The sequence below is a fragment of the Odontomachus brunneus genome, unplaced genomic scaffold (assembly GCF_010583005.1).
Source record: "Odontomachus brunneus isolate Ranch 3 - 2012 unplaced genomic scaffold, Obru_v1 Obru_scaffold_177, whole genome shotgun sequence".
NCBI lineage: Eukaryota > Metazoa > Arthropoda > Insecta > Hymenoptera > Formicidae > Odontomachus > Odontomachus brunneus.
The window spans coordinates 5,946-19,853 of record NW_022639627.1 but is presented as its reverse complement, the minus strand read 5'-3'; the positions used below and the strand labels follow the sequence as shown (position 1 = coordinate 19,853).

The window sequence follows — 13,908 nt, the reverse complement described above, 5'->3', positions numbered from 1 at the left end:
AGAGAGAGAGAGAGAGAGAGAGAGAGAGAGAGAGAGAGAGAGAGAGAGAGAGAGAGAGAGAGAGCAAGAAAAAGAGAGGGGAGAGAAGCAAACTTTGTAAAATGTGGATCTCAAGTAATAACTAATCCCCTTCACCACGCAGAGATATATAGTAATAAATACTGAATAAAGGATGAATTTGATTAACACTCTCGTCAAGGACGACTGATACGCCCCGATTACTTTATCGTTGTCCTGCGCATATGTGTATTCGCGGAGACGCATTTCGCCGCTGGCGATCGCGCGAATAACGGCCGCGTCTGCGACAAGGACTTGGAAGCGCGGCGTCCACGTTACTTTCGTCGTTGCGTAACGTAGCGTCGATAGGATCCACACACGTTTTTCTCGGGAATCGATCAAGGTCTGATCGCTCGATTTTCCCTATGTATCGTTTCGTCGTGTATTCTTATGTATGTGCATGTAACGCCGAGTCCTTGCGTCGCCGCGCACGATAACGGGTGACGCCGAAGAAGGGAGGAAGTTCAGAGTCCCTCGGGCGGACGCACACGCGCGCGTTCACGCGTGTAAACGACGGTAACGCGCACTCTGAAACGCACACGACGTAACGTTATTGTTACACATATCGCGGATAGCGTCATGCCTTCCGACGATGCGCTCAATGTATAAATATATATGTACAATAAATTAAAATTTAATATGGCCGCGGTTAAAGTGGCAAAGAGAGAAAGAGAGAGAAAAGCGTTATTTAATACAATATATTGTATTAAAATAATATAATTTTCATGTTTGTTCGTGCAGTCAAAGAGCCGCTTCCTGCCAATGTTCCAAGAATTTCCGAGAATCGTCAATAAAGGAGAACCTGCGGAGAACAAATATTTGATAAACCATCTTTCATCTTTTCGATGATGTTCCTTATCGGTGCCTCGTCGCTCGTTTTATTTATCTTTTCCTGAAAGAATGAGACCGGTCGACAATCATCGATAATCTTCCCGCGCACGTAGGAAGTCGTACTTATAACGGAAATAACGTTTTTCATCGCGCGGTCGCAGCGATGTCCGCGGTCTCTCGTGACGCTAGATTTGAGGGATTATTTGCGATAGACTCGCGAGAGCCGGATTTGAATATCGATCGGCTGGTCTACGGCTGGTCGGTCATTGAATTGCAAATTAAGTGCTATTCTCCGCATTATACGCACTGCTCTGCCCTTCCGCGAACATCGCTATTCGAGTGCCCGTCGTTATGCCTCGGCATTCGGTGGCCACAGCGAAAGGGTTAATTCACCGACTAGTCCGTTGTGAAAAAGAAAGCTATGATCAATTTTACACGCGATGTCTACGCTGATCTCACTGATTTTACTGTTGCGAGATGCATTTGTCAAAGTCGAGCACTTATATAGAGATTTCATACAAATTTATGACTTATCTTTTCGCGGAATTAATGAGCGGATGTGACGAGAGAACGATTCTTATCTAATCTAAAATAACTATCCTATCTAAAATAACATTAGTTCTATTTATAGTTAAAAAACTTTATAAGAATTTACACGTGTATGTGTGTGTGAATGTGTGCTCTTTTTCTCTCTCTCTTCCTCTCTCAAGTCATTTTAAATGTGACGATGAGACTGTTGTTAAAAATAAATAATTGATAGCGGTATTACTCACCGCTATAATATAACCCGAAACATTAATATATAGGAAAAGCATTTGGCCAATGTTGAATCTATAACGGCTAATATAAAATCTACAGCGGTCACCAAAACCGTTGGCCAACTAATATGTGTTGTTAGGGAAGTTACTACATTAGTATCTTTTACATGATTCCACAAAGAAAAAATATATTCTTATTAGTCAAAAATAATGTTCATGAATGGACAGCACAAAATATCGAATATTGAAAATATGACGTTTTTAAATATCCGAAGAAGGTATCATTAATAATATCAAAGTAATCATATTGTATGTCTTATGAGACTGTTATAACAATCAAATAAAATAACATCGTTGAAATTCAAGACTTGAACATTTTTCTGACGAGATTATATATCATTGCTTATACATGGCACAACGATTGTTAATTTGAGTAAATTAGTCTTGGCTGGATATTAATTTCTTTTTCTGTGTATCAACACTATTACGACAGGAGCGATCTCGATGCAACAACGGCACACCGAGGAGCTGACACACGACAGTGTCTCTGTGAGAGGTTGCTTAAAATTAACACTATTTTTTCAACTGAACAGCTGTTCGACGTACCGTACACTTTCTTCCACACGTGCGACTAATGAGAGATTGGATGCACATTAATCGCGTCATTGGAAATTTCTCGAATTACCGCGGAGAAAGTGAGTGCGCGCGCGACTCGAGAAGTTCGCCATGAACGCGGCCGCGCGTGATTGCGCGAGCGATCGCAATGGCGACGCGAACTCGCATCATTCTCCGCGCGAGGCTGAGGAATCGACGAACGCAGATGCGTCTGTTCGACGACAGAAATTCATCGTGATCTGTCGCCGCATGCGACAGTACTTTGCACTCAAGTATACACACGATTCTTATCTCGTACGAAATCTCCTCTCGTTTTCGGGAAACTGCACAAGTAGAACAACGTTATCTTAAAGTATTCCATTTTACTATATAAAATTAAGTCAGGATAACTTTATTTTCGGTACAAAAGTTAAGTTTCTGTTTACTGAAAAGATTATATATCGTCCGCCCGAAAGATAACTTTTAATATCCAAAAAGATATAAGATATGAAAGATTTAGATATAAAAGTATCTATAATATAAAGATTAGATATAAAAGTTGGTACATGGATACAAATGAAATATATACCAAATGATAACTATAAGATACATAAATGAACTAGCTATTAAGCAACTGTAAATTGTTATTTAATAGATGTCACATTAAAGAAGACGAATTATTGACATTGACTTGATATCTTATAGATACGTTCCAAAAGTTAACTTCAAAAACGTTAACCAATAGATAATCTGTTCTACTTGTGTGCGTTTTCTTCGATACATATCGATATGTCGATTGAAATATTTTGCGCCGCGCCCCACTATGGGACTAATTGTGTCTCTTTTTGATTGATCGTAATCGTCTGTAATCGTCGAACTCTCTTTGCTCGCGTTGCCGCAAGATGAAAATTTTCAGAAGGAACTCTCCCGAACGCATATGACGAGTGGCTAACTTTACGACGCGCTAAGAAACTTTACAGTGCATTCTGCTATTTAAAAAAGATCTTAAGGCCAAATCACACTAGCGATTGGCAATTGATGATTGACGATTGAAGATTGGAACTTGACCAGTTGGAACAAAGCAAGCCAAGGCTGAAGCTTATTGATTCGTTAAAATCTAATTATCTTTAATCGTCAATCGTCAATCGCTAGTGTGATTTGGCCTTTACAGCTAGTCGATTAAGTGCAGCAATACTTTTTCTCGATGAGTTTATCCGACGTATCCGATAGGAAGATGCATCTCCTGAGAATTACGAGAAAACAAATCTCTTATCGGATATCGGATGCTTTACGGAACTCATTGAGGAAAACCTTTCAATCAGCTGACTGTATCGATAGTGTAACACTGGGTCGAGGGAGCTGCCTAATTAAAGATTCGGGCGGCCGTGTGGACTCATACGTCACTGCGCTGTCATCGAGGAAGGGCCACGGAGACACCGTGTGTCACTTGTGAGCCTTGGCACGCGTGGCCACGGTGACGGCGACGAGGTGGTGGTGGTGGTGGTAAACGGAGACGACAAGGAGAGACGATGGCCGTGCGTCTTTGTGTGCCGCGCGAGCAAGCCTTCAGTGTCCCGTTGCGGGCTGGCCTCTCCGTGTGACGGTATTTGTGTCGTCGTTCTGCTGCTGTGTCGCTACCGTCGTAACAGCGCACGTAAGACAGAAAGAGAGAAAGAGAGAAGAAAGAAAGAGAGAGAGAGAGAGAGGTGCGACAGAGGAAAAGAGAGAGAAAGAGAGAGAAAGAGCGACACTAGTGTGTGTACATGAGACAGTTGTTCGCTCTTGCGTTCTCTGTGTGTCGTCGGCCAAAAATAGACAAATGCACGACGAGCGCGCGTCGTCGTCGTGGTCGTCGTCGTCGTCGGTGGTTCCTCGTATTTCCATCTCCTTCTGTTCGTCGACGACGATGCTCGTCGACTGTTGAGAGGAGTGAGACCGCAGCGACGAGATCAGCGATCTCCGGGGAGATGGAGGTGCTCAAGACGTCTCAGGAGATCGTCCACGAAGGATGGCTCATCAAATCGCCGCCCACGAAACTCTGGAGAGCGGTAGGTACTCGGTGATCTGTGCAATTGCGTCAGTCTTCCTCGCTGCCCCAGCGCCCATTGTTTACGTCTTGCACCTTGCCCGACTGACAAGTCGCGCTGTCTCTTTTATTCGCGAAGGGCGCTCCGCGAATATTTTGGTTAACCTCTCGTCGTGGTAACGTAACTTGGCTCGCGACAGTCGTCGCAGCAGCTTTCACGAGGATTGCTCTCGGTCTAACCTAATTTCGAGGGATATCCTTCTCCTTTCATACGTCTGGCCACTCTCGGGACTCGTGCCGTCGATGAGGAAAAGCGGTCCTCGCAATAAGCGGTGTAATATGTTTGTCAGCCGACTCGGATGTTTATCAAAGTTCCGCGGTTGGTAGGAGTGCTGCGGGTAATGCAGTGCTCGCGCGTTAGACCGCGTCGAGAGAGTGATGCGATTTTTTTTCTTATGAGAGCGCAGATATTGGTCTTATCACACACATTGTTGCAATTTGTCCAATTAGCGATGGAGGAAACGCTGGTTTGCCCTTCGTCATAGCGGTGAGCTACCTGGCCAATACTTCTTGGAATATTACACGGATAAACGTTGTCGCAAACTCAAGGGTCGTATCGACTTGGATCAGTGCGAGCAGGTATTCGTTGCTTCCACATTGTGTTTTATTAACTATCAACGTGTGTGTATGTGTGTGCGTGCCATGTTAACCGTGAGTACTCATATGTACAATCCATATCACAGGTGGATGCAGGTCTTCGTTTTGAGAATCGTAAACAGAAATACCAGTATATGTTCAATGTTAAGACACCCAAGCGGATCTATTATTTAGTGGCTGAGAATGAAGCTGATATGAACAAGTGGGTGGATGCTGTGTGCCAAGTTTGTGGTCTGAAAGCGTATACTCAGGATGAGGAACAACAAAGTAATAACTACTGACCTCACACGCTAACCTTTAGTTCTATTTTTTCACTAGTTTTATATTTTGTTATATAAGTATATATACTAGTATAATAATATCTTCTCATATATGTATACATGCATATATATGATTTATCTCTATCTACCTTTCTCTATATTTATATATATATTTATCTATCTATATATATTTTTTAAATATATATATTATATATTCAATATATACACATTGAAAAATTATAAGTAAGAAATATATATATATATATATATATATATATATATATATATATATATATATATGTACATATAAAGACTATTATATAAAACTATTATATCTTTATATCAATTTTTAACTTGCAGTGTTTCAGTACGAGTCCCAAGAGTCGCCACCAACTTCACCTACTAGCACGATCTCTGGTCCATACATTCCCATTAGCGAGTGCATTTCTGGTCGTCGTCTTAATGACACCAGCTCGTTGAGCTCAGCCCTTGGCCAAGGACCTGAACATTACGATGCGCCGAGAAGATTAGCACCCTCGCCGCCTCGGTCACCAACGACGACAGATGCCGAGAGCGTGTTCACCGATGACGAGTGGACAACGCCTGTGCCCAGTGTGAATTGGGATACGTTTCCTTCGACGGGTGATTGTTTTCTAACGTTCACTCGACACAATTCATTACGTATATATCTACGTTCGTTAACGAGCCAACATGTGCCTTATAGGTGATTCACGGCCACCTCATGGTTCGAGTGACGCCGAGATCGGTTCATGGAGCGTGAAGAAACGCTTTGGCAAATTGAAGATCGTCGACTCTGCGGTGCCGTCGGCCACAGAGAAGTTGTCGGCTCCACCTAGACCACCAAAACCACCTCATATGTTATCGGAGAATCCGGGTCACAATTATTTGAACTTGGACGGCGCCATCGAGAGCTCGAAACCGACCACTCCGGCGACGCCGGCGCCGATCACGCCAGTCGCGACTGCTACCGCCGCTGTGACCGACGAGTCGTACGATTTTCCCAGATCTCATCAACCGGCGCAACCAACAGCCAGTGTCGAGAACACAGCGGCCGATCAGTCGTCGAAGCACTTCTATTCGAACGCCGCGCCGAGCACCGTCGACGATAATGCGCAAGTGTTCCGTTACGATTTCCACGAGGATGAGCCGCCGAGTCCGCGCTCCGAGAGTTCCACCACTGCGACTTACTCGAATCTACCGAGCCCGCTCGTGCGAGACGGCACGAGCAGCGTACCGACGACCACGGCGCCGCTACCACCGGTAGTCTACCGAGACCTGAAGCCGGGTAGGAAGACCAGCGACTCGATGTCCATCGTCAGCAACGAGCCGTCACCGAGTCCTACGATAGCGGCGGCCGAGGTAAGCTCCACCGAGCATTCACCAGCCGAACCGCCGAGTATCAATAGGAAGTTGAAGCCACCGTTAAATAAATCGCCGGTGGAAGGTAAGCTTTTTAGAAAAAGATACATATCGTACAAATATTTATGTAACAAGTATAACTGGGTGAAATCGACATAAACGTCAACGTGCGATAACGTTGAGGAACGTCGGGAAGTATTTTTTGACGCAACACTGACATCGACTCTTGACCCGCAGGACCTTTGCAATTAGCTTCTCCTCCTGGCAAAGGAAGGATGAGAGCGGCGCCCAGCCCGACGCCCCCGTCGCACGTACATACGACACGTCATCAATCGACATCAGACGAAGACAACAATGCCTTCGACGATAAAGAGGAGGTACGTGCAGAGAGATTCTGAGAAACTCCTCGCACTCTTGGGCGTCGCGTGACATAGCTGTATGACTTCACGCGATTGTAACTCGATTTGCAGATATACTATTATCATGACCACGACACGTTCATTCCCGCGTCCAATCGGCGCTTGGTTGTGCTGCAATATCTGGATCTCGACTTGGAGGCGACCGAGAGTTTCAGCTCGTCGACGTTACCATTGGCGCAGTCGCCGCCGAACACGACAGTGTACAAAACCGTAGATTTCGTGAAGACCGAGGCTTTCAATCGTACTCGACAGCGAGTCGAGGAGGAGAGGAAGCAATGCACGGATGGTTAGCGTAAGATCGTTTTATTATTCATTCACTGGATGAATCATGCGGAAATCGAATAGATTAAGGTTCATGTAACGAACTACCTGTAACGAAGAGACAGAAAGAAGATCATGGAACTTGCTTCCTTGTATTTAAGCATTATAACGCGTATGCAGAACAATACTGCGACGGTGCAGTATACCTCCCGTACGAAAGACTGCGATGTCAACGCAGTACTTACCGCAAGACGGCATCCAGTGCTTTTAAGAAAGCAAAGAGTATCTTATGATTTATATAGTAGCAGCGGTTCGCTTCATAAATTGGCTATGCTGTTAGGAGAAAGATCGGTTCTCGAAGCGTTGTGTAGCAATATAAAATGGACCAAAAATCTAATGTTATTAGGTAAAGAAGAGAGCGACGGCTGCGATGAGCGAGGGAGAACGCCTTTGCGTCGATCGCCGTTTTCGAGAGAAATCCCTTGACTCGGGACTTCTTCGATTAGATTAAGTATTATACAAGTCGTAAAGATTCTTATATTTGGGTACAATCAATGGTTTTACGTTAATTTTAATGTAGGTTTAACGCGAAAGGCACTTTTATCGTCGACCGTGCAACGAATGCTTAATTAGCGGATCTAATTCACGAAATCTTATTTGCGAAAATTCAGCGAATTTCGTTGATTAAATCCGCTTATATTAAGGACTTCCTATTTTTTAGTATACTAGGTAAATGATATATGATATTTTTTTATCGTGTCGCACGCCAAACGCAATCAATTTCGCCAAGGCAATCGAAGGAATGTTTTTACAAGGAATCGTCGCAGCTGTGTGTGTGTGACGTCAACGAGAAAATGTACTGACAGAATATGTCGGATTTCGATACACGTTGCGTAGAGTCTGTCGACGAGGGGACTAGTCTACTATTTTGACTTCGAATATTACATGCCTTGGTTATATTTTTTTACACAAGGATAATTTTTTACAATCTTATCAACATTTTAGATTCATGTTTTACACTTGTTTTCGTGAATCGGTACGAATTTTAGTTACTACTTAGCACTTTGCGATGCACACATTCTCGCAACTGTTCTCTAGTAACATTATTAGCGTCAACAGGAAAATTGGAGTGTGCATCCAGGAAAATTGAGATGTGCATCCCAGTTGGCCTATGACTATTTTTAATTGTTATAACGTGCATGCCATAAATGTATATGTGTACATTGTACGCACACGTATCAACACATACGCACGCACGCGCGTACACGAACAACGCGATTTTATTTTTGTATAATGACGATATTGTAATTTTAAAGCAAATTGTTACATCATTGTGAATTAATCGTGAATTAATCGGAACGATAATATTATATAGTTCGCGATCGTGGTCTCCTCAAGAGATATTCTTCGTAGTTTGAAATTACGATACGTGTAAAGCTGTTTTAATGTTGCAGATTGAGTTCGTAGCAATGCGCAAACGCGGGGAGTGACAATTTGTCAAATCTTCCAGATCCGGAGTGATTGTGATGTCGAGCTAAGTGTAATAGTTGCTACGGATTCATTCGTACATTCTTTGCGTTTTACGTATGTGATCATCAGGCTTGTGAAGTTAATAGACGTCGAAAATTTTGCAATATATTACTCGTACGAGTTGGATATCGTGTTCTCCAGATCGCTCAAGCGCGTCGGTCATCGCCCTACAGTTATACTTTATATGTCGACATTGAATGTTATCAGATTCTGTTTTTCATCGAGAAGGGAAGATACGCGTTGGAATCGATGCGACATTGCACAAAAACATATCCTGTAACATCTCATATCGACCAAATATTTGTCACGTGTAGTACGAATTGTATATCCCACCAATTGTACGGTAGATTTAAATAGATTGGTTTATTCCTTTCGTTTATACATCGAATGGCGCATCACGCGTGTACATTGCATATCATTAAAACGAGTATAAGCACAAACGGTTAAACCATTCGTATTTTCCTCCGCGATACGTATGAAAAATGACTTCATCGTTTCCTCGATATTACCCTCGTAAATCTAAGTTCATCTTGACTGAGTCAATTGAGGTTTGATTTATTCTTTGTCTCTCTCTCTCTCTCTTTAAAGATAGGATTAGGAAAAGAGCACGTCAATTATACAACTTTAGTCGATATACTATTTGACTCTTGCAAGCACAATTATCGCAAGAAAACTAGTATTTCTAATACAAGAATTTAAAGAAACAAGTCTTATTAATCGAGTTTTACGATCGTGAGTTTATTTGGGAAAATTGACTTGCACGCCTTGTGTGCCCAGTTCGTAATTTCTATAAAGAAAATATAAGGCGTTGTCATCGAGCAATTGCCTTTACCTGACGTCGGTGTCAGGCGCGCTGCGTTACCGACGGCGCAAACGCGGCGGTCGCGCGCAAGTCAGCCGCCAGCGGGCGAAAGTGGTAGGGTAGTCGGCCATACTCGGGCCGCTCCGCAGTCATTCGTACGGCGAGCGCGGAAGGCGCGTTGTCTCACGCTCAGACCTGTTCGGACACGTCGCGTAGCGTCACGAGCGTCAGTCAGTCGGTTCGTGTTTTCGGCGTCGTGTATTGTCGTTACGGGGCCGCACTTCTCTCGTCCGGTCTTATCTCGCGAGCAAGAACAATCGCGGTGCGTAAGATTCGCGCGTGCCCGCCGTTGTCGTGGTGCAGCTACGTATCGTGTGTATTCTGTGCTTGTTGCCGAGTTCTTTCAAAGGGAGTTCTCCTCTTCAGCGTGTAACCGTCTCGATCCCAACGTCGCGGAGAGAGTGAGAAACAGAGAGGGAGAGGAACAAGGAGGAAGGAGAAACCCCAACACCAGTCATCGGAATTGAGAAGCATCCATTGCGTCGAGATTCTCCAAATTTTCGAGGTAAGTACCGCGCTTCCTGTGCATAGTGCGTATACGTGCGCGCGCACGTTGTACTTTTGGAGTCCCTTTTGGCTCCGTTTCCCCGTTCACCGGAGCCACCACCTGTTGGCCATGGAAAAGTGCAACGACTCGTGACGGCCGATGCCTCAAATCGGACGCTTTATTTACTCGCGCGAAGCTGCGTCGCCGGCGCGATTGCTTGTATATGCGCGAGTCCGTGTATGTGTGTGTGTGTGTGTGTGTGTGTGTGTGTGTGTGTGTGTGTGTGTGTGTGTGTGTGTGTGTGTGTGTGTGTGTGTGTGTGTGTGTGTGTGTGTGTGTGTGTGTGTGTGTGTGTGTGTGTGTCGGGAACGCGAATTCTATCCGCGAAACACGCGTGATTCCGATCAGAGGCGATCGCGAGGGGATTTCCTCTTTTCGCGAAGATAACGTTTCTCGCGCGCGACAGCCATGTTTCCTCCCGAAGCTGTTCTTTTGGGATATCAGATTTTTTTCTGCCGCCATTACACGTTTTTTCTCGCGTACATTTTCGACTCGTCTTCGCGTCTCTGAATTGTTCCAATGTTTGTTTTGGTCTCTCTATCTCTCTCTCTCGGGAAGGCTCGCGCTCGTAGGTAGAAAAAGAACCTGAAGGTCGCTTGATGTTTAGAGGACTTTGGTCTACGTAGGAATGTTTCGATATGTATATAGGGTGCTCCGTTCCTACCGACTCCGTACATCTGACCGCCGATAGCTCGAAAATCTCTGATATTTTAACCTTGTCATACTTTTTATTGCGAACATGATATCGTTGATTCGGTTGAGAAAGATGTGTTTTCCGAAAGGCGACGAAGCACAAAGCACGAAGTTTTCCACTTAGCAACCAATCTCCCTTTCCTCAAACGAATACAGGTTTTGCGTTTAATACGAAAAAGCTCACGGATGTTAATTGTATCGCACGCGAGTCGAACGTGTAAAAAACCGTGGACCAGAGATACAAGGCAGATCTTGCGCAGCGAGTGTTATTATAGGCCCCGGCGTCTATTTAATTTCTCGGCGGGATAAGATCTATCGGGGATTATGAGCTGGGAATGAGATACGATCGGAGGAGGAATTCTCTCCGTGTGCCCTCGCCATTGATTCGCATTCCTCTGGCATTACTCCATATTGCTGTCGGAGAATAACGGAATTGTATTTGCGCCGTAACCCCCCCTCGAAAAGTTACGACAGGTGAATTAAATCAGACGTTGTGATTGCGACGCCTGACGGCATAATCTACAAGTGCGACGCTCGTTTCTCGATATTCTCCCGCGAACAATGCATTTCTCTCGCGGAAATATTCGCTCGGCGGCGTCAAGTTTGGAAAAAAAAACATTCGCGTCGTTTGCGCGTGTTTCCATCTCGTCGAGTGTTGAAATCCAATGTTCTCTCTCTCTCTCTCTCTCTCTCTCTCTTTCTCTCTCTCTCTCTCTCTCTCTCTCTCTGTCGGTGAATCGCTCGTTTCTTTATTCCCCTCAAAATCGCGACGCATAATATCTTCCGGAGCGCGCGTGCAAAGTTGGATTTAACTTTGCAAGTGAAATTTTCTCACTTTGCGAGGATAGACTCGACTTCGCAAGCTACGTTCAACTAATTTGAATCAAATATAGTCTGCGCCTTTTTGCGGACATATTTTTCCTTCTGCAATTTACATATCGATAACGATGTTAGTTTTTTTACTCGAAATATAGATTGATCTGACGTTTCTTGCGCGTGATCGTCATAAAATATTTTTTAAATTATCAAATGTTTTCTCCATGTTAAACCGTTTGTGTCATCTTAATATTGTTTAATTAATTTATTATATAGTCTTGTTTTGATATGAAACTCGGAAGTGAAGCAAAATATTGGTAAATTATTATCTGTAATTATTCTGAATTATTTTTTATTTTTTATTTTTTATTTTTGCTTGCTGAAAGATTATCTCTAATTGGGCGAGATTATTATTTATTGATAGAAAAACATGAACAAAAGAAAGACAAAGCGATTGGCGCGTGTTTTTATTTGTTTATTAGTTTTTTTTATCTGTTTATTACTTGTGCTTTGATATTAAGCTTGTAGGTGCAGCAAAGAGCTGACAAATTATTGTATGTAATTGTTTTGAACATCAGATGTTCTCCAAGCAAGAATATTTTTTTTTCTGTATGTCTCTTTGCAATGAAATATCTTCTGCAATCGAGTGGGTATTTTATTTTCCGGCGGAAAAACATGTGGGGGAGGCCAGGGTAAGTTGGCAAAACCGATTATTTCTGCTACTTTCTAATAAGTTACAGAATTAAGCAAGATTTTTAGACATGACAAAAATGGCTTCGAAATCCCTGCTCGCTTGATTCTGAAATCTGTTAAAAAACAGTGGAAATAATCGGTTTTGCAAACTTATCACGGTAGCCGACTATAGGCCCGGTCTCCCCTAAACAAAATAATGGCTGCGTTCAGTAGAGTGAATCTGATTGGAGTATGCTGTTAATTTTGGAAGAATTCAAAAGCATGTATCAATCAGATTCACGAATTTTACAACAGTTGCAAAGCAGTTTTTTCTGCTGAACGTAACCATTGAAAGGCGAAGCGATTGACGTCGCTTCGAAAACGCAGGACCTTTCTCGAATGGCACTCGAGAGCCGCCACTCGGGCGACTCCTTTCGTGTTCGCTAACACGCGATGCAGAAGCGGGTGTCGTCGCACGCGCGCCAAGTATTTTAGCGATTGACGGCGTGATTGCACTGGCTTGTAACGGGGCCGTTAAAATCGCGCGCGCACAACACACACACATAACCATCTGATCCGTCGCGAATAGTGTGCGATTATTCGCTTAGCGAAAATATTTGCCCTCGTTGAGCTCTCGCGCATACGCGAGATACCGGGACGCCGTGTAATTTCGCGTCGTATGTAATTTGAGACTTCGATGGTACACGGCTAAATATTAAATACAATCGCGCATGCGAATACTTTTGCGTTGACGTCGCTCGCAAAAATATATATTGTAATGCTCGCCGCGCCGATAGCGATTATAAGTATAATAAATGCGCGCCGCGACGTCGACGGAGAGTATAATTGCACGTACTTTGGCACAAAGTGTCGATAGGGGGAAACGCCCAGAGTTGAGACTGATTCTCTACCTTTATAACGACGATGTCTCCAACATGGTGTGTCGTTGCGCAGCTTCTTTGCTGTGTATTATACTTATGTAATAATCACATCACAGCAACGACACTATCGTTCAAAGCTACAAAATCAGTAGGCAGTAACCGACACTCGTTACAGCACTTTTCGACACTCTTGCTCGGATCCCATCCGATATCAAGGTATATACGGAGATCCATTACTTATTTATTAATTATTTACTACTTACTCGTTTTCTCTTAAATTCTGGTACACTTTAAGGGGATGCTGAAGCTAAAAATTTTACCGATAGAACATTGACATTTTTTTGTAAAATTTACGTTGTATTGGTTACACAGAATTACAAATGCTTTTATGCAATAAAAGTACGTGCAAAAATAAATAGGAGAATTGCTCGCTATGTAACGAAAATGAACAGAAGATTTTTAATGTAAGATCTCAAGTTAGTGTAATATTTGCTTAATCTGAAAGTTCCGCAGCTTGTACATACCGAAAGTGTGGATGCTCCAAACCAAAAAAATTTAAAGAACATTACTTTTGTATCTGCATTTGGAAGCTTAAGAATATCGAAAAAGTTTGCAGAAAGATTTCTACATATATATATATATATATATATATATATATATATAT

The 13,908-nt window shown here is 43.2% G+C and overlaps 1 protein-coding gene across 2 annotated transcripts; it reads left to right on the top strand.

Moving 5' to 3' along the window:
- The first annotated feature begins 3,818 nt into the window (after nucleotides 1-3,818).
- On the top strand, nucleotides 3,819-9,213 carry LOC116851552 (GRB2-associated-binding protein 1). Of its 2 annotated transcripts, XM_032831073.1 has the most exons (8): nucleotides 3,819-4,288; nucleotides 4,777-4,905; nucleotides 5,010-5,190; nucleotides 5,544-5,825; nucleotides 5,908-6,648; nucleotides 6,801-6,940; nucleotides 7,034-7,268; nucleotides 7,650-9,213. In XM_032831073.1, the coding sequence occupies exons 1-8, from the start codon at nucleotides 4,004-4,006 to the stop codon at nucleotides 7,727-7,729; spliced, it is 2,073 nt and encodes a 690-aa protein (XP_032686964.1). In that variant the 5' UTR covers nucleotides 3,819-4,003; the 3' UTR covers nucleotides 7,730-9,213. The 2 variants fall into 2 exon arrangements, with proteins under 2 accessions (XP_032686964.1, XP_032686965.1); XM_032831074.1 differs by having other exon boundaries at nucleotides 3,820-4,288; nucleotides 7,034-9,213.
- The last annotated feature ends 4,695 nt before the right edge of the window (nucleotides 9,214-13,908 follow it).

Bases quoted from the DNA above. Each gene is read 5' to 3' on its own strand.
- LOC116851552 (XM_032831073.1), top strand. From the start codon at position 4,004: ATGAGACAGTTGTTCGCTCTTGCGTTCTCTGTGTGTCGTCGGCCAAAA. The intron at 5,191-5,543 runs GTAATAACTACT...TTTAACTTGCAG, and splicing joins TCAGGATGAGGAACAACAAA to TGTTTCAGTACGAGTCCCAA. The intron at 7,269-7,649 runs GTTAGCGTAAGA...TAATGTTATTAG, and splicing joins GAGGAAGCAATGCACGGATG to GTAAAGAAGAGAGCGACGGC.